This window comes from Pipistrellus hanaki (assembly GCF_964339955.1).
Source record: "Pipistrellus hanaki genome assembly, chromosome: 2".
NCBI lineage: Eukaryota > Metazoa > Chordata > Mammalia > Chiroptera > Vespertilionidae > Pipistrellus > Pipistrellus hanaki.
The window spans coordinates 20,481,361-20,502,208 of record NC_140504.1 but is presented as its reverse complement, the minus strand read 5'-3'; the positions used below and the strand labels follow the sequence as shown (position 1 = coordinate 20,502,208).

At 40.4% G+C, this 20,848-nt stretch overlaps 1 protein-coding gene and 1 long non-coding RNA gene across 4 annotated transcripts in view; one reads left to right on the top strand and one right to left on the bottom strand.

Annotated features, from left to right (window-relative positions):
• Positions 1-20,848, top strand: part of LOC311618477 — a 384,318-nt gene that overhangs the window by 198,574 nt on the left and 164,896 nt on the right. The window lies entirely within an intron of this gene.
• The window catches only part of RSRC1 (arginine and serine rich coiled-coil 1), a 315,683-nt gene continuing 311,772 nt past the window's right edge, over positions 16,938-20,848 (bottom strand). For all 3 annotated transcript variants that reach the window (XM_084876045.1, XM_084876044.1, XM_084876046.1), the window contains exons 9-10: positions 18,071-18,223; positions 16,938-17,408 (exon numbers count right to left, since the gene is read on the bottom strand). In XM_084876045.1, coding sequence (XP_084732171.1) covers positions 17,316-17,408; positions 18,071-18,223 — 246 coding nt within the window. In that variant the 3' untranslated portion in view covers positions 16,938-17,315. The remainder of the gene's footprint in view (positions 17,409-18,070; positions 18,224-20,848) is intronic.

The following is a 20,848-nucleotide window of genomic DNA, read 5'->3' as shown; positions in this document are numbered from 1 at the left end:
GGGTTCTAAGGTTCAGGGGGCAGAGAGGGAGTTGGTAGGAGGGAAGCCGGGGGATGTTCTGTTCTACTGGTGGCAGGACAGAGAGGAGGGAGGTGCTAGGGAAACCTGGGAAGGAAGTGAGGACCCACAGTAGGGGCAGGGCTGAGCCAAAGGTTCTGTTATTGTTGACAACATGGGCAAAAGTTTTGGCCTTTTCCACATTTCTTAAATGTAAACCTTTGAGGCTTGGATACTTTGGAGCATGTGTCATAATCTTTTTAAAATAAAGACATAGAAAAGTGTCCACTTCCATTTAGTGCTAGTTTCCATTTCAAAAGCGCCTACCAAGATTTTTACAAACGTCATCCCAACTAATCCTCCTAATAACCCCAAGAGGGAGGCATCATCTCCATCTTGCAGGTGAGAATGCAGAGATTCAGGGAGATGGAGCAATTTGGTCACCAGGTTCCTCTAGTTGGCAGCTGGTAGAACAGGGATTCGGATCCAGGTATGACCATGTCAAAGCAAGCTGCTGTAACAAAGAAGGATTCAATGGTAGAAATGACATAGTTGTCAGGACTGTCCAAATTTTGACATAGGTTGTTGGGTTTAATTACATGAGGTTTTCGAATCTTCCTGATAATCAATAAAATGTTCTTTAATGAATAAAATCAAGGCTATTACTCCAAAGACAAAGAATTTGAATGACAATGTAAAATACAAATATGTTACACTAATTTTCATTCAGCAACTCAAACTTTCCACAGAGCCCATAATGGAGTTATGTGCGATTGATGACAATCCACAGCTAAAGCCTGGTTAATTTTTTAAATTTATTTTTAAACTGGGGTATAGCTTATAAATGGGGAAGTCCACTAATCTTAAGTGTACAGCTCAACACATTTTTACAGATAAATAAACCATTCTTGTGCACGTCTTGATTAGTTTTTAAAGTCAACCTAACATCCAGCTATTTTAAAATCTTTATTGCCAGTGAGATTTGAAAACCATTTTTTTCTGCAGACAATTTCAGAAGGATTCTCTTATTGAGTCAACACTTTGATGTTTGTGACTGTCTCTATTTCTTTTGTGTATGGAATAAAAGAAATACATTGTTGCTTCTTTAAGAAAATGAGTAATTTTAGAACCATAGAGCCTAAAACAAGTTGAATAGTAGAAAGCATTCTTTAAGAAATACTGTTGAGGTCAGTTACCTCAGGAACTGTTTGATGTGACTGTCTAAAGCATTATTTTAATAGTTATTTTTAAGTCTCTGATAAGATTTGGAAAGAATTCAAACTGTGGGTGGATGTCCCACTGAGAAGGCAATCATTTGAGAAGTCTAGAGAACGAGAAAATTATTTCGGAAAACACCAAGAACTTTGAATGCCTTCATCCCTTTGTCATTAGGCTTAGATGCTTTTACTATTTGAAATGGCCGGGGGGAAATCTGCTTCCATTTGAGCAGAGTTGTTCTGAATTTCAAGGGCATGCAAGTTTTAATACAATCTGGGGCTCACGTTTTTAGGTAACAAAGGGGCAACAGGGAGAAAATAATGCGTGTCTCCAAGCTTTACCTGGTTTCCTTCTAATTCATTTCTCCATTGGATCAGGAAACCCCCTGGGGATACAGCCTCGAAACAGGCTCATACTGCTGAATGGCCCTGGCAGCCTGTTGGGGGAAACTGAGGCAGTCAGGCATGAGGCTTCTGGTTGGCAGGAGAATACTGTGGCCTGCTGTGAGTTCTCAATAATAAGAGCTAAGTGCTAGGCACATTGATTCAGAACAGTTCTATTACTATGTCACAGAGGTAAACCCAGGCTTTTGAGAGTTTAATAATTTGTCTAAGGGCATACCGTTAGGAAGTAGAAGAGTTGGGACTGGAAGCCAGGCTGTAGAATCTGGGCTCTTAATGAATACCCCAGTATCACCCTGCTGCCCCATTGAGTACATTGAAGGTGAGGTCTCACTTAGAGCTGGAGTCACAAGCATAAATACCACCGAGAGGTACTCGAGTAATAAAGGTGAGAGAAATGGGATAGATAAGAGGATAAGAATTAATAATCATCAAAATAAAAACAAATATGTATTGAGTTTCCATGTGACAGGCACTGCCCCAAGTGCTTTGTGTTTTAATTACCTTAACCCCCCCCTAACAATCTAAGGAGATAGGCAGTATAATTATGTCCATTTGACCAGAGAGGAAGTCAAGTTCAGAGAAGAGACCTTGCTCAAGGTCAAACCTAGAGTCGGACCAAGAGCCTGCTCTTACCCCTGTGCTGTCTGTACAACCAGGGACACCTGGAGGGGTGGGGACTACTAGGCACTGGAGGGGACTTGATCCCAGCTATTCCACTCCCGGTGGTTGTCCTGTGGAAATTCATGGCTGCTGGCAATATGGAATTTCACATGGCAACTCCCAATTATTTTAAAGTTAGCAATTATTTAAAAACAAAATATCCGAACAGGCCAAACAAAACCAGCCTCTGGGCTGAATCTGGCCCGCAGGCTTTGAGCCTGTGATCCAGTTACTGGGAGTGTGTTTTCATGGCCTGAAAGAACACCCGAACCCAGTCACAGCCAGGATTGGGCTTCTGAGTGTAACTCAAAACTGTGCTGACGGAGAACCCGAGTTGGGAGAGATGGGAGGTGCTCCGACTCCTCGCAGAAGCTTTTGCGAGGGGGCACCAGGCACCACCTCATCGCTGGCTGTCCGCATCTTAAAATGTCAGGGCCACCCGGCAGCAGTTTCACTGGGGCAGGGTATTTAGATGACAAACTATTGCTTTCATCAGATCGGCAGAAGGGTGGTGCAAGCTTATCCGGTTCTGCGTATTACGTTACCTTCCTAATTCTGTCCAGGCTGAAAGTGGATCTGAAATCACCTTGCCTGAGCTCTAAAATGCTTGCGTCCCCATTTTGTATTTGTTGAACACTGTCCTCCCTGCAGGGCTTTAAAAATATTAGCCTCTAATGTATGCAATAAAGCCTGTTTATCCATATAAAAGCAATCTGCTAAGCTCGAGGCAACTGAGGCTTCCCAGATTGTTTATTCCCTTACTATTTAATAGACACGTGCTTACTGGTTACTCATTTTGTCACCAGCCAGCATGTACAGGAGAGCCGTAGGTTTTATTTATTTATTTATTTATTATTATTTTTTTAAAAATATATTTTATTGATTTTTCACAGAGAGGAAAGGAAAAGGATAGATAGCTAGAAACATCGATGAGAGAGAATCATCGATCAGCTGCCTCCTGCACATCCCCCACTGGGGATGTGCCCGCAACCAATGTACATGCCCTTGACCGGAATCGAACCTGGGACCTTTCAGTCCGCAGACTGACGCTCTACCACTGAGCCAAACCGGTTTCGGCGAGCCGTAGGTTTTAAACAAAAAGTTATTAGGCATCATTTTTAGAATTTCACTTCTTTTCCTTTCTTGTTTTCCCTTCAAACCTTTATATGTTTTTTTTATTTTTATTTTTTTATTTTATTGATTTTTTTACAGAGAGGAAGGGAGAGAGATAGAGAGCTAGGAATGTCGATGAGAGAGAAACATTGATCAGCTGCCTCTTGCACACCTCCTACTGGGGATGTGCCCTCATGTACATGCCCTTGTCCGGAATCGAACCCGGGACCTTTCAGTCCGCAGGCCAACGCTCTACCACTGAGCCAAACCGGTTTCGGCAAAACCTTTATATGTTTTATCCTGGGCAGGTACTGTAGGTTCTTAGGAAAAATTGTTTATATTCATTTTTTTAAGGCTGTCATAACAGCACCACAAAGTGGGTGGCTTTAGCAGCAGAAATTTATTCTCTCACATTGCTGGAGTTAGAAGTCAAGCTGTGGGCAGGGCCACGCTTCCCTTGAATTCTAGGGAAGAATTTTTTGCCCTTGCCTCTTTCTAGCCGACAAGCTTCGGTGTTCATTGGCTTGTCCCTCTATCCCTCCACTCTCTGCCTGTTATCAGTCATCAAGTGGCTTTCTCCCCTGTGTGTCTGATGTCTGAATCCAAATCTCCCTCTCTTATAAAGACACTAGTCCCTGGATTTGGGGCCATTCCAATCCAGTATGACCTCATCTTAACTAGATTCATCTCTAAGGCCCTTTCAAATAAGGTCACATTCCCAGGTTCCTGGGAGACATGGGACTGCACTATTCAACACAGTGCATACATCTTTTAGGAACTTACTAGGGCCTGGTGCACAAATTTGTGCATGGGTAGGGTCCCTTGGCCTGGCCAGCGATTGAGGTCTATCAGGGGGCTGGCCAGCTGAGGGGAACCTGGGAGGTTAGCCAGCCAGCCCCCAATCAGGGCCTATCAGGGGGGCCAGCCAGCATGGGGTAGGGACTGTGGGAGGTTGGTCTGCTGGCCCCCTGATTTGGGCCGATGCGGGGGGGGGGGGGGGGGGGGGGGAGGGCGGCTGAGGGGAGTGGCCACAGGTTGGCTGGCTGGGGGGAAAGAGCCATGGAGGTTAGCTGGCCAGGGCAGGGGGCCACAGGAAGATGGCTGGCTGGGGGGACGGGCTTTCAGAGGTTGCCTGTGGGAGCGCACTGACCACCAGGGGGCAGCTTCTGCATTGAGCTTCTGCCCCCCTGGTGGTCAGTGCATATCATAGCCACTGGTCAACCGCTCCTGGTTGTTCAGTCTTAATATATACATAGATACATTAATAGTAAGAATAGGGACAGAACCAAACTTCCTAAATTAATCATTACATAGCCAGCAATTACATGCCAAGTTAGAAAGTGTGTTAACTTTACAGAATTTCATTACTTTACACTATGCACTTTGGATATTAACCTCATTCCTTGTAACGTCTTCCTACCTTTTCTGCTCTCATTCTCTCCTTTGCCCTATTTTCTTCACTGTTGAAATTTCCTTTATTTGGCTATATTCCATGAATATGTGTTTATAGAACACTTGATACTTTTCTGGAACAAAGAATGGTAGAAATAAGTAAACCAATGAAATATCACTGTTAATTTGATGGTAGAGTTGATATGTCGGCCTCCATTTGAGACCAAACTCATTATGAGTTGCTTTCTAACAGGATAAAATGCCAGTGTGGATCTCAGAGTGATGTCTCTAATTGCCTGGACCTTTTTACATGAGGTATCTGCATGAGTTATAACTCCTTTGTGAAGATAAAAAGGCTGCAGCAAGAATCGCCCCAGTGCTGCGAGGGCTGTCAGACTGGAGGGCATCTCACATGAGATTAATGATGTCTGCCTTAATATAAGAAGAGATTTAGCATGGCCAAGATTACGGATTCCACAGAAACCTGCCAGCACTCATTTATTTGGAATAAATATTATTTTTAATTAAATCCTAAGGTGGGTTCTTCCTAAACTAATGAGATCTACAGTGATTTCCTTTAGGAATTAATTTTCTTTCTTAATTATGTCATTTTGATGATTACAGCTCATTCAATCTCACTCATGGCAGTCAGCTCTATAGGAAATGCTGGTTTTGAGCTAAAGGTGCTAAATAACTCTGCATTTGTTTTTACGTGGTGCTCTCATTTTCTAATTATATCTATCATTTTACCCAAACACTTTTATAGATTTGTCTGTCCAACTTATCTGCATTTGGTGAGTTGATTTTATAAAATAAATTCACTGGTAAGATTGTAATTTTAATTCTAAGTGAAATGACAGGAAGTGTAAAATTCAGAAATTATAGCTTTACTGTTTTTAAGTTTTTTAAAAAAGAAAATGATTCTGGTTCTTTGCTAGACAATATGCTGAGTGTTTTATGCACATTAACTCTAACCCACAAAGGACCTCTGCAAGAGAAGGATTCCTGTTTACTAGGTCATGGAAAAGAGGTCAGGAGGTCAATTCTATACCTCATATTAACAGCATAATGTCATGCAGCCTCTCTACCAGCAGTGGCCATCACCCAGCTTTCAGAATAACTCCAATAAACATCAGTGTTTGTCAGTACGTGGTTCAAACAGGTTTCCAGTGACTCAATAGGATTAGTGTTCTGGTCACTATTGCTGTGCAATAAAGCACCCAAAACTTTGTGGTATAAAAGAACCATTTGAGCCCTAGTCAGTTTGCCTCAGTGGATAGAGCATCAGGCCATGGATGGAAGGGACCTGGATTCAATTCCAGTAAAGGGCATGCACTTTGGTTCTAGGCTCAATCCCTGGCCCTGGTCTGGGCACGTGCTGGAGGCAACAAATGGATGTGTCTCTCTCACATTGATGTTTCTCTGTCTCTCTCCCTCCTTTGCACTCTCTCTAAAAAAATCAATGGAAAAATATCCTGGGTTGAGGATGAATAATAAAAAAAGAACTTTTTGATTATGCTCCAAGGTTCACAAGGAAATGAAGATGGTGTACCTCTAAGGGCCTCAGCTTGGGAGACCCTGGGTGGAGGAGTCTTCACTCACAGGCTGGTTGGTAACTGGCACCGCTGTTGGGACTGTCAGCTCGAATACCAACGTGCAGACTCTCCATGTGCCTTAGTTTTCTTACTAGTACAATTGGGCAGCCCCTGAGTAGTCATCTTACGTGGCAGCTTAGGGCTCCAGGGGTGGGTATCTCTGAACTAGCCTTGGAAGTTATGATGTGCCACTGGTGAATTCTGTTGGTTACAAGCAAGTCACTAAGAATATTCCAGATTCAAGGAAGGGGACATAGACCCCACTACTCAATGAGAGAAGTATCAAAGAATTTGCAGTCATGTTTTAAAGCCATCCCAATGGGTTTAACATATTGCTACTTGTGGCTTATATGTTGGAGTTGGGGTTCTTATTTGTGTCCCTTGTTGGACCCTGCACCTTCCTGCCAGCTCACTTGCTTCCCAAAAATATAAGCATGCTCCAGGCAAATGTGCCTCTTTACTAGTTGGGGCAATGGCTCCTAATTTCTAGCTGATCCATTTCCTTGACAAATTGGCCTTTTCAATCTTTTCTTCCAGAGCCAGAGAGAGCCAGAATGTGCCTGTCATTCACCTGAGATGCTTTCTCATGGCTCTTCAGAAACAAGAGCAGGCTGAAAAAATTCAAATGCATTGCTTCACCGATGTGAGATCATACACTTGGTTAAATCAATCTTTAGTAAATGAAAATACTTGCTGACAGGAAGACCCTGCTGGTGGAGACAGAAATCATTGATCAAAGGCTGGTTGACAAATGTAGAATCAGAATGGAATTGAGCATTTTCCATGTGCTTACAATATAAGATCAATGAACGGTGGTGTTTTTTATAAGCCTCTAAAGGACGAAACATCGAATAAAGACATGGAAACTACTTAAATGAAAGAGAAGATGATGAGGCACTGGAGTTAAATTGATGACTTGTCTCTTTCCCCCTGGACTCTCACCCCAAGATATCATACCTTTATGACTTAAAAACAAGCGGAAACATTCATGCCAGATCTCTAAATTATATATACTAGTATTTAGGATCAGAAAACCACTCTTAACTGATCAGTATGGGCCTGGAACAGAGAGCCGAGCAGACTAGGATTCTGAGAGACTAAATGCCACTTACTCCACCTGGAATGTGTCCACACACAGCTATCGTTACTGCTTAATATAATCTCGTTCAAAGGTGCTTGTCTGGTAGCCACTGGGAGCTGAGAGAGGGAATATGCCAGCCAACACCATAGCTTTCAGAATTAATGAACATTTGAATGGGTAGATGTGCTATATAGCTAGGTTTCTTCAGGATTTTGCTCTATTTTTTTTAAAGGAAATATTATCTTATGATTCATAATTATCAGAATGTTTTCTGCTATGATTAACTGAAATACTACATTTCCCAATCTCTCTTGCAACAGGGTGGGGCGAGGGAGATAGTCATTTGACTAAGTTCTAGTTAATGAGGTATAGATTTCCAAGTACCCTTTAATTTTAATGTGTGTCTTCTTTTTAAAAAACACGCACATGTTTTTATTGATTTCAGGAGAAAGGGAGGAGAGAGCTATAGAAACATTGATGACGGGAGAGAATCATTGATCGGCTGCCTTCTACTTGCTCCACACTGGGGATTGAGCCAGAAACCGGGACATGTGCCCTAACCAGGAATCGAACCATGACCCACCAGGTTCATAGGTCAATGTTCAACCACTGAACTACACAGGCTGGGCAGAGTCTTCTTAGAAGGGAGCACACCCGTCATGCTGCCTGGAAGGCAGGCATGTGGAAAGTGAGCGTGAGGGCTTCAGCTTCAGCAGCCACACTGCCCCATGCAGTGGGAACCACCTACCAAGAATGATGGACCCCGGGTCTGGGTTCCGGATGTATGAACCCACCAGACCTGTCTTTAAGGGACTTTTTCTTGAGAGAGAAATAAACATTTTTCTTATTTAAGCCAATGATCACTGCTGCTGCTTTTGTCACTGTTTAGGAAAAACTAACTGGTGTTCTTAATTAATCCCAATTGATACACTGCCCTGGAAATAATTTTATCAGTGGCTGTCCTGGCAGTAAACAGATTACATACTCAAAAGGTTAATGAAGGCATCCCATGCAGGGCTGTGAGCAGGGCCAGGCTAGTAGCTCTAGGAAACTGCCTCCAGATCCGAGGGGCAGAAGGAGAAGCTGCTACTACAACATGGTGAGAGCAGTGTCCTTGGGAGAGGGGCATGCCTACCAGAGTTGTGGCCTTGGTAAAGCAGCCACAAGGGACATGTGGCCCGGGGGGGGGGGGGGTGTACAGATACCCATTTCCTCTCCTTCTTCCTCTGTTTTCCCACCAGCGCCTCCTATCAGCTGACCTAACCAGAAGCAGAGGGCAAGGAAAACTGGGTGATGCCAACTTATAGGTCAGATTCCTGGAGCACTGCAGAGAAAAAAAAAAAAAAAAAAAGTGAAGAATAATTCTGAAGGGATGACGGAGAGAACTAGCTACATACAATATGCTCTAATCATAAAACAACTTTTTAGTTTTTAAGTACTTTGAAGTGATTGGTACAATTGTTTTATTTTATTTTATTAAGGTATTACAAATGTATCCTTATCTCCCCATTGCCCGCCCCCCCCCCCCCATTTATGCCTTCACCCCTCTTGGTGTCCGTGTCCATTGGTTATGCTTATATGCATGCATACAAGTCCTTTGGTTGATCGCTTCCTCTTTCCCCCACCCTCCCCTACCTTCCCTCTGAGGTTTGAGCTTCTCTGTCTCTGTTGCATGAAATCACCTATTTGAAAGTTTACTTATGGTTGCTGCTATTGACTAGTTTATGTGTGAAAGGTACATTTCCTGTAGCCCAGCATGTCCACTTTTAGGAATCTATACAGCCATGAAAAAGAATAAAGCACCATTGGGAAAATTATCCAAGGCATATATTTAGGGAAAGAGTTAACGGCAGACCAATGTGCTCTCATGGTCTCAACAGAGAGCCATGTGTCACTATCTCCAGAGATGCAGTTGTTGAAACAGGGAAAGGCTGGGAAGGATGTGCCACCAGGCGGAAGGACAAAGCAGCCACTGGAGAGGAGGGGCGGGCATTGGTTTGTTTACAAACTGGTTGCATATGAGGAATGTAACTTTCCTCTTCCAATGAAAACATTAAACCCAAGTCACAAAAACACGGAAAACATCATGTAAAAAGCTGAATTCATGATGTAACTCTTATTCTGTGTATCCTTTTATCAGGTATTGCATGTATTTATTCAAGGTTAGCAAATGAGCAGATTTAATAAATTATACATGACCAATTGCTATAATGTTTAAATTATATAATTTTGAGAAAATATATAAATGAATATTGAAAACAGGTTGAAGTAATGAGCAGAAAGGGCATTAGTTTAGTAAAGTGGTGTTCATTTATGTTTAATTTAGAAAATGCACACCTGAACTGGAATCCAACTCATCTTACTAATATTTAAATTATATTGCATTTTTTTTTCACTCTAAAAGAATAAATTTCAAATCCACACAGCCTTTGTTAGTAAAAGAAGAGATATTTGTTAGAGGTTGTGGGAATTGTAAGGTAGGTTTTTCAAAAAATAAGAGAAAACACACAATATTTTAATAACTCCTTTGAAATGTTTTAAGGTCTCTGTAAATGACGTTCAAAGGGATTTAGAATTAATTAACAATGTCTCTTGGGAATTATAATGCAGTTATTATAGCAGGATAATAAAAGTAGTATGCTAATTAGACCAGACATCCTTCCCTATGAAGCAGGGGCTGCAAGGGAAGCCAGGGTCCCAGGTGCCAGAGGGAACCAGTGCCAGCAACCTGGGGAAGGCCTACTCTTGCACAATTTTCGTGCATCGGGCCACTATTGGTAAGATAAAAATCCTTAGAAAGTGGAAGGCTGAGTTAAGAACCTCAAATAGAAATCAAGTCCTGGGATTTTCTAGGCTGTGGTGAATGCTAATCTATTTACCAATCACTTGTCACCTTCTCTAATCTATAACTAGAGGCCCTGTGCACAAAATTCATGTGTGGGTACAGTCCCTAGGCCTGGCCTGCAATCAGGACCATCTTCCTCAGCTGCCTGCAGCTGGCCTCACTCCTCCCCACCCCCCACCCCGTTCCCCTGTTTTCCATCGGGTGATCAGTGCCTGACAGTCGGGCAAAGGGACTGAGAGGTCAGTTGTTCCTGCACTAGTCGCGAATGGCCATCAGATCAGAGCCTGCCAGCCAGGGAAAGGGACCAAGAGGTGGTCAGTGGGCCTCAGTGACTGGTCTAGAAGTTGTTCTGCTGTTAGGATAAATTTGCATATAACCATTTTAGAAGTTAATAAAAGCATAATATGCTAATTAGACTGGATGTCCTTCCAGATGAAACCAGGGCTGTTGAGGGAAGCCCAGGTACTGGCTGATGGCCAGAGGGACACCCAGGTCCCGGGTGCTAGAGGGAAGCCGGTGCCTGCAGTGGGGGGAAGGAAGGCCTACTCTCTCTCTTTTTTTTTTTTAAAATTAATTAATTAATTTTTTATTCATTTATTATCTGTGTACATAATTTAACATTGCCCCCCCCCCATAAATACCCCCCCTCCCCAGAGTTTTGTGTCCATTGGTTGTACTTATATGCATGTATACAAGTCTCTCAGTTGATCCACTCTTACATGAATTTTGTGCATTGGACCTCTAATTAATTTTAAAGAAGGTGGGTGACTTAAAAGTCTCTGAGCACCTTTGCTGAAAACAGCCCACATCATTTTTGAAATGCAAGTGTGGTTGTTGGAGAACAACTGTTAATATTAAAATGGTTTTCTCTTTGAAGGTTCCAGTGCTTTTGATCCAAAAACTATTAAGTAGCACATGACTTTGGATGCTAATTATGCTCTATGGTAGGGTATAATATTTTAAAAAATGAAATATTTCAACACGGAGAAAATTATATTTATCAGAGATTATAATTTTGGATGACTTTCCATTTTTACTTCCTACACAGCTATTCAAAAGAAGCATTTTTTTTCAAACTATTAATAAGTTATCCTGAGTTATCTTCTTCAGGTCAATTACTATAGTAAAAAATGAGAAAATCCACGAGGCTAAATAATCCAGTTATAGAATTTGCTTTAAAAAAATCTACTCAAATTTTAATATAGTTATTCAACCTATTGTGCTGGTATTTGGAAAACATTTATTTCTCAAATATTTATGTTTTAAATTCTATTTTATGTTTATAATTTTTGAGGAACATGCACAGGTAGATAGACTATAGGGTTTTAGGTGTTCAAAGATTACAAAGGGAGCCTGCAGTATGCTAGGTTTTTTACTCTGTGGGACTTAAGCCTGAGGACCATGTTACAAGATACGAATACGAGAGGGTCAATTCAGTTCATCATTCTGAGAACTGCAGCAGGATCATTTTGCCATTCCTTTTAGAGACCTAAAAATAAAATGGGACACTGTTAGTTTAAAGTGTTGTCTTATAGTGTTGGTAGCCTTTATTCCTTGAAAATTGACCTGTAGCTTACACAGAGAGCAACCACAGGAGACATTAGGGCGACCCTGAATGACCACGTCCACATCATTTGAAGTTTTATTTATACAATAAAAAAATTAAACCAGAAAGTAAGTTTGGGCAAGGATAGGACCAGTAAGATTCTTGCTTAGAGTCTAGCCCCCCATTAGTCCCTATGTACTCTGTGCCCTTCCAAAGGTCTCTGTCAGCTCAGAGACATTTGGAGATATAAATCAGAGAAACCAAACTAATCCTATATAATAAATGCCTGATATGCAAAGAGTCTGGTCGATACGCTAACGATATGCTAAGGCTACTCAACCGCTCACTATGACATACTCTGACCACCAGGGGGCAGACGCTCCGACCAGTAGCTTAGCTTGCTGCTGGGGCCTGGCCAATTGGGACTGAGCGAGATGGGCTGGACATGCCCTGGAGCACCGAGGTCCCTCTCCGGCTAGCCAACCTCCTGTGTCTCTCTCAAGGCTCTGATCATGGGGTCCCTTGGCCTGGCCTGTGCCCTTTTGCATTCTGGGACCCCTCAGGGGAGGTCAGAGAGCCAGTTTTGGCCCAATCCTTCAGGCCAGGCGGAGGGACCCCACTGGTGCACAAATTCGTACATCAGGCCTTTAGTTGGGTTATAAACCTCATCTATTTATTTATCTTATATACATGTATACATATTTACATATATTTACTGTGGTAAAACACACATAAAAGTTACCATCTTGACCATTTTTAAGTGTATAGTTCAGGGTTTTAAATATATTTACATTGTTGTGCAGCCATCACTACCATCAATTCCCTTAACTGTTTTCATCTTGTAAAACTGAAACTTTATACTCCTTAAATAATCCACCTTTTTCTCCATTATACTTTCTTATTTATGATTTTGACTACTTACTTTAAGAATCTTATACAAGTAGAATCATAAAGTACCTGTCTTTTTATAATTAAGATTACTTCACTTAACATAATGTAATTATTTTAGATATATACCCAGACACTTATTTATTTTTGCACTGGCTCCAAATAGCTTGAGTAATTTAAATAACCAGACTGTTCAATAGACTGCCCATTTGACATGAAGAAATACACTTTTTTTTCATAAAAAAACCCACATTTATTGAAAGCCTTCTTTGGTGTCAGACTTGAACTAGATCATGGGGATATAATAATAGCAAAAATAACTTAGAAATATATTAGAACATTTTCTTTGATTTAGAAAAAAACAAAAAACAAACCACCAAACAGAGCTGATATATTGATGTTCATCCCTGTGGTAAAAGATGAAGATGATTTGAGAATTCAGTGTTCTTTCTTACTTCCACTTTTATTCCTGTTTTGCTGTCAAGACTCAGATCAAGATGATTTGTTTTTCTGTTATTCCATAAGGGAGTTCCAAAGGATTGCATTCAAACATTTTCTAAGTAATTCAAGCATGGCATCAATTGAGTAACAGCCAAGAGCTGATTTAAAATCTCTTCTGTAATAACATGCACAAGGAAATTAAGGGGTGGGAAAGGGGGGAAAGGAGTAACATGGGTGTAAGACTTCTAGATCAATTCATCCATAGTTTAGTGACCAAAAATATCCCAATGTCTTGTTTCATTTCTAGCTTTTGTTCCCTTATATTCTTTGCTCACTGAAAGATTGCTCACTTGTTGCCAAAACCAAAGGAAATTTGTGGAAGAATCTAACCACAGGCAAGTGAACTGTGTCTTTCACTCCAAACTGATACTTTCTGTAACATACAGTAGAAAGACAAGGAGTGTCAGGCAACACACAGTTGTCCACAGCGCCAGGCAAGGCCTCACTGGTAGATGCAGTTCATTCTTAGAGGTAGTGAAAGTTTCCTTTCAGGTGCCACTGCACATCTCGGCTCATGGCGTCTTGGCTGACAAGCAGTGGGTGATGCCAGACTGCTGATGCTAGGGGCCAAATGAAGAGTAAGCTGAGTCAGCCAATTCCCCACCAAGAGGAAGGAATGGCCAGAGAATGCCAGAGTGACCAGGAACCTGAAATTATGCCTGAATTTCTAAAATGATGGAGAGGGAAGGGCCACTCGGGTCTTTCAGGAAAGGGTCCCAGCCTCCAAGAGCAGCCATCAGGAGGAAGGACGTGGATGGATGTGAGTTCTTGTAGCTTCAGCAGCTTTCTTATCCTTTCAGATCTTCGCCCAGTTGTGAATTCTTCCAGTGAGCCCTCCTTGATTTTATAACTTGGGAGTAATGTCTCTCTTCTTGCAACCATGTCCTCTCCTCTGCTACTAAGTATTGTATCTCTTATGTCATATACATGCTGGGGCTTCACAACTAAGCCTTTTATACCCAACTTCCCTTACCGTGCCTGGCCCAAGCTAGGTATCTAAAACCAAGGTTAAAAAGTGGGTAAATCTGACCGAAGAAGTCAGTTAGGTCACTAACTGTGCACAGCAAGTAGGACTTCTTGTGGTCTTGGCAGGGAGGGGAATCTGGGAAAACTGGGGAAGAGTTGGAATGGGGTCTATTGGCCATAGTAGTTCAAGTACAGAGGGAGTACAAACATTGAAATTAGGATGTAGCTTTTTAATCATCATCCATGCAACTATTTGCTCATTTCATTTAGATGGCTACCATGCCAAAATGTTACATTGGCATAAATGGTGAACTTTTCCTATGAATGGCTTTCTTTCAGGTAATTTTGCTGAAAAAAAATCACAGCAGGCAAGTCCACTATTGGTATCCTCATTTCACAGGCTCGGATGCTGAAATGTGTCCTATCCTTATATCCTTATGTATCTCATCGTCTTAATTAAGGAGTGCCAGGATAAAGTTTCCTTATTCCATTTTCCCTGAGAATGTACTCACCTCAGAAATGAAAATCCAACTTGTATTATTAGTACTCATCATTTTACACAAAATCAACATTTCAAAAAACACTTTGAGGCTTCATGTAGGTCCAAATTGTTATCATTTCCCAGTGACATGAAAGGTAGTGCTCTGTTTTATAGACTCATTATATTAGGATACCAAAGAAGGCCTCATCTCGGTGATGTGTTTGATGGTGTTCTATGTGTCTTTTTCATTAAATTTGATTTGGCGTATGTGGTAATATTGTAGTCTTCAATAGGAACGCAGGTAAGCGAAGTTAATACATTAAAATGAATCATACTGGAAATCAGCAAGAAGGGCAAATAGTCATGAAGTTCCTGCAGGGACTAAAGTTTAGTTAATTAACTAAAAAGATAACCAATTCTCTATTCCTATAAAAAATGTAGCTTTAAAATACAAATCTCTTGCAGTTCTAGTTTCTGTACTCAAGCTACTTACCACAGAGGAACACTGGAGTTATACATAATTAGAGTGGGTCATGATATTTTCACTATTTTATAGATGAGGAATGTCAGTCATGCTGAGAAAAAACACCTAGTTCAAGCTCTTTGGAGAATTACTGATGGGCCCAATGACAACCCATATTCTTGCCTGGACCACTACAGTATGCTTTTCAGAAGGGTGATAATGCTTTTACAACTTACAAGTTATACAAAGAATAAAATAAAAAACTGTAATTTTTTTCTTAAAGTCACTAAAATTTTATATATCTAGAATAAAAACCATACAAACCCAAGTTCATACTGGGCACTGACAGCTAAAGAAAAAGAACACTAGCATTTATTTAGAATGTGAAAACAAGTTTGTATAAAAACACATAATTATCATTAGTCTCTTTTCCATACCTTTTGCAATTAAATGTAAGCTCTTTCTATATTTCTTTCTTTTCTTTTTCTTTTTCTTTTTTTTTTGTTAATCCTCACCATAGGATATTTTTTTCCCATTGCTTTTCAAAGAGAGTGGGAGGGAGGGGAGAGAGAAAGAGGGAGAGAGGAAGAGAGAAAAGGAGAAAGGGACAGAGGGAGAGGGGTGGGGAGGGGAGAGGGAGAGAAAGAGAGAGAGAGAGAGAGAGAGAGAGAGAGAGAGAGAGATTGAGACATTGATGTGAGAGACACATCAACTGGTTGTCCCCCACATGTGCTTTAAACCAGGGGGCAGGGATTGAACCCACAACCCAGGTATATGGCCTTGACCGGTAATTGAATCTGAGATCCCTCAGTGCATGGGCCATCACTCTAACCACTGAGAAATACCGGCCAGGGCATTATATTTTTCATTTTTAACAAGGATTGGAATTTTAGTAGTTTCAGGGAAAAAAAATTATTAGATGTCTTATAAATTGGTAATTTTGTCCACAAAATGGTTCATGCTTATATTGTATTCTGAGGTACAGTCTTCATAGAGACTAAACTAGAGTGAGACCAAACAACAGAACAAAATAGGGAAGGGAAATATTTATGTCAGCTGATGAAAACTAAAAGCAAGGCCTAAAGCCCTTATCTCTGGCATGTTCAGTATGGAATGCATATTTGATTTTCATTCAGCCACTAGAGAAAGGTATTCTACAGTGACAGAACCTCTCAATATTACAACTAGTTGGCTTCCTCCACAGCAGTGGTTCTAAACCTTTCTAATGCCACGACTCTTAGTCTTAGGCTCTACAGCAGCAGTTCTCAACCTGTGGGTCGCCTAAGACCATCGAAAAACACAGATATTTACATTACAATTCATAACAGTAGCAAAATTACAGTTATGAAATAGCAATGAAAATAATTTTATGGTTGGGGGTCACCACAAAATGAGGAACTGTATTAAAGGGTCATGGCATTAGAAAGGTTGAGAACCACTGTTACAGGGAACAGCAGATGGCTGAGTAAGACTGAAGCGAGACCTCTTACCTGTTTCCTCCGAAATTACTTCCCTGTCGTGAACATTTGGCCAAGTGGTTAGGTCTAGCATGAGCATGTGATTTCTAAAAGAAAGAGTGGGGTCTGCTAAAATGTTTAAAGGGAACACTTAATAAAAGCTGACCTCTAAGCAGTAAGACATCAATTTATTTAACCTTTAAGACTTTTTTTCCCCAATAAATATGTTATTCCTTAAATATTAACATGATCATTCTGCTTAGATTGTCAAGAATGCTTTTTATTGTTCCTAAAATTTCCCAGTAAGGTGAAATAAAAGATTCAAAGACATGCAAGATGAAATCTCATATTTATAGCTATAGATTGATTCTCATATATGCATGATCAAATTGTGTCTTTAAATGACAGCTTGATATTTTAAAAATTGTACTTAGAAATGATACTGTGTGCCATTTATCTTAACATTGATATTTTTAGGATTAGCTTTATTAACAGAAGGGATTTTCATGCATTCCTCAATTTTACACTAGTTTTAATATGCACAGTCTTTAAATTCAAATCAACAAATATTCAAGCCCACATGAGAAATGAATTAAATTAGATTACCTTTTTATATAATTGGGTCAATTCTTTTAGGAGTAAAAAGTTACAATGGGATATAAAAACTTAAATTTCCAACGTTACTGTTAATTCAACCACATGTCTTATTTAGGCCACAGGACTGCCCATTAGCCTTTCTTGTCGAAGAGCAATTAATCTCTTGAACCACTTCTCATCAGCATCAGCTTTCTCAATAAATAACTGAAATAAAAAAAGAAAAGAAAAAAATGTTATTGTGTACTAATCACTTGGGTTTGACCTCACATGATGCAAAGCACCTTTTTTGAAATATATCTTCCAGCACAAGATTTGAATTCTGTTTAATTCTGGATAACTTCTTAACTGGAGGTCATCTATTTGGAATTAATAATGATCAGATAGTTTTGGAGTAAAAGTAATATCAACATCATTTGGTTAACAATGTTATACCTTATTTTGTGAAGTTTATTTCCTACATTCTTTCTGAGAGACGGAGTGAAATGACAGTATTTCACAGAAGACAGCAAATTATGTCCATGACAAGTTCATACTCAATGAACCAACTAAGCTGAACCTGAATCAGATCTTTTAGTGCCAGATTAAAAACACAACAAAACTCCTCTTTTTGCCTATTTTTCTTAGTCATAGAGATACTTCCAGAATTCAGGCAACTTGAGTTGGATAAACCATAGTCAAATACATGTAACAGCTCCAAGCGCTGGTGGGTGTGTGTGTGGGGAGTCACTTGCCTACTTTTAGCAAATTGGAACATATGAATCCATTTCCTACACTGGTCTTCTTGTCGCCAACACAAAAGGGCAGCAGTCTAAATTCATTTCAGTCAACTAGACTTCAACTGACAGTCTTAGGCTTAAGGATCTTACATTCGGATGAGCCAGGGAATTGTCATCTTGGTACTTGATAGCAGTAGGGATGCTGCTCGGGTCTATTTCTTTTTCATTACTGGGTAGATCAGCAGCTGTTGACACTGGTCCTGATGCTGCAGGGACATGCTTCACTTCACTGGCTTCCACTGACTGACACAAAACACGTATTATTAATTGTATCACAATATACAATTAGAATTCTGCTTTAATAATATTTCTGATTTTGAATAATAATCGCTCAATAGTCTCTTCTGAGATGAAAGTCATCATGAAGAAGCCCTAGGTTATTAAAAAAGAAATAATTACTCCCCAAACAAGCAAACAAATACAAAAACATTGAGAAAATGCTTATCATTTCTTACGATCAGCATAATTTTAAAAGAAATTGGTACTCTGAGTCCATACTATTGAAAAAATATGTATATTTCATATATGTAGATTCCATTATGAAACAATATTGCAACAAATCTCCAGCATTTAGTTGGCCTCTTTAGGTATAAAAAGCAAAGTCATAGGTTATTTATTTATTTATTTTTAAATAACAGTCTTACTGAGATATAATTCACATACTGGAAATCATATAGCTTTTAGCATGCCCAGAGAGTTTTGTAATCATCACCACAAGCAACTTTAAAACATTTCATCATCCTTTCCAAAACTCCATACCCATTAGAAGTCACTACTCCCCATTTCTTCCCAACCCTTGGTAACCACTAATCTGTCTGTCTTTATGGATTTGTCTGTTCTGGACATTTCATATATAAGAAATCATACAATATGTGTTTTTTAGTGACTGGCTTCTTTCATTTAGCATAATGTTTTCAAGGCTCATCCATGTTATTCACATATCAGTACTTCATCCAGTTTTATTGCTGAATAATATAGGCACTGTGTTAAGGGCTGGGGACAAAAAAACTAATAAATCATCATCCCTGCCAGGAAGGAGCCAGCAGTTTGGTGCTAACTCGGGCTGGTTCCAATATTTCCTTCCCTAAGGAAGGAGAAAGCTGGAGAAGCAGTGATTAGCAGCAAGGTTTCAGGGATAAAATGAAATGGATTAGATGAGAAGTTGAAATAAAAATAAAAAATGAAGACAATTTGGAGATGAATTCAACCTTTTAGACCCCTTTCTATACCTATTGGTTCTACACCTATTGTTTTTCAGTTTCCATTTTCTTTTTGACCTGTCTACTCCTGAACACTCACTTCTCTAAATGAAGGGGAAAACAGATTTCACTGAGAAAATCATATAGGAAAAAAAAGGAAATAGGCATGAATGAGTTAATCCTTAGAATAACTTATCTTAGAATTAAAAATCTATCTATTTAACCAGTATTTATTAAGTACTACTAACTGCTAAGCACTGAGTACACAAAGAGAATAAAATACTATGTTCCCTGTCCCAATTAGAGATTACATTTTCCTAATGGGACTGACAAATTACTAACAAATAATACGCAATAATCCTCTATAATAAAGAGCTAATATGCTAACGGTGGTTATGCCCTTATGCTGCAATGACCGATCAGCAGGAGGCTGCATGTGCAGCAGTGCGGAGCTGCCACGTTGCTCCAGAGATGGGGCGGAAGTGGGGAGGCGCCTGGAGAAGGCGGGACCATTCCGCGGAGGGGTCGGTGGGGGTGAGAGCTCATAGTGGCCCCCTCACCAGTCCTTCGCCACTCACTGCTCGCACTCAGTGTGCCCGCCGCCCACCTGCCCGGGGAAGGAGTGCAGTGTGTGCACTGCAGGAAGCGGTGCTCGAAATTCTGCAGCAGGCATGAGGCTTCCACACTCTCTTCTGGTGCCATGATGGGGCAGAGCTGCTGCATTGCTCTGAAGACTGGGTGGAAGTGAGGGGGCACCTGGGCAGGCAGGACCAGTCTGAGGTGACTCGCAGGGCCTGAAGCAGCCAGAGAAGGCCGGAGGGGCCAGGGGCGGGGCCAGGCACTCTGGAGCTCTGGGTGGAGGTTAGGGTGTCAAGGTGGGGCAGTGGGCAGGTGGGAGGGGCACGCGTGGGTGGGCAGGGCTGAGCGATTTCATATATAAATACAAATTATAACAAGCAACATAAAAAAGATTTAAGTAAATATTTGTTAAATTTGAATTGGAAGTTTTATTCTTATATTTTGGAGCCAATATTTACTCCCTCACCCCCAGGTCTCAAATATTTCTATGACTCCAACATACTGGGCCTAGAAGACTCACAATTCTTATTTAGAAGATATTATACCGACTCTTTATAAAGCTGAAGACATAGAATTAAACCCAATATTCTGCAAGGGGAAAAATGGGAAGGGTCCTAATCCAGTGAGGTCCAGGGCATCACTGTTTGGTAGTCTGTTGCTGTGCAGAGACAAGAAAAGAATGCCATTTTGCTTATCTTGGCCATTCTTTGATAGGGCTTAGCCAGGAGCCTAGCTGTCTGTATGGAACTGCTTTGAAAAATTGTGGCATGCTCTTATTCTAGTTGCCAAAAGTATGGCAGAGAAAATATTTCATTATAAAAATTAAGTAATCTAATTCTACTTTTTTACCTACACTGTACATATTTCTTTGAGAAGTTCTTATGCAAACGTAAGTGAAGTTCACAGAGGTTTGAGTCAGAACATGAAAGTTATTATATAATAATACATAATTAAAAATGTGTGAAAGCAATCATTAATTGCTTCTTTATTTAAGGGAAGAAAATAAAGAAAATTTGATGATTAAAAAACCCTCAACATGGCCACTATTCAACATCTGGTTTTGAATAGTACTGCCACCTGGTGGTTCAGT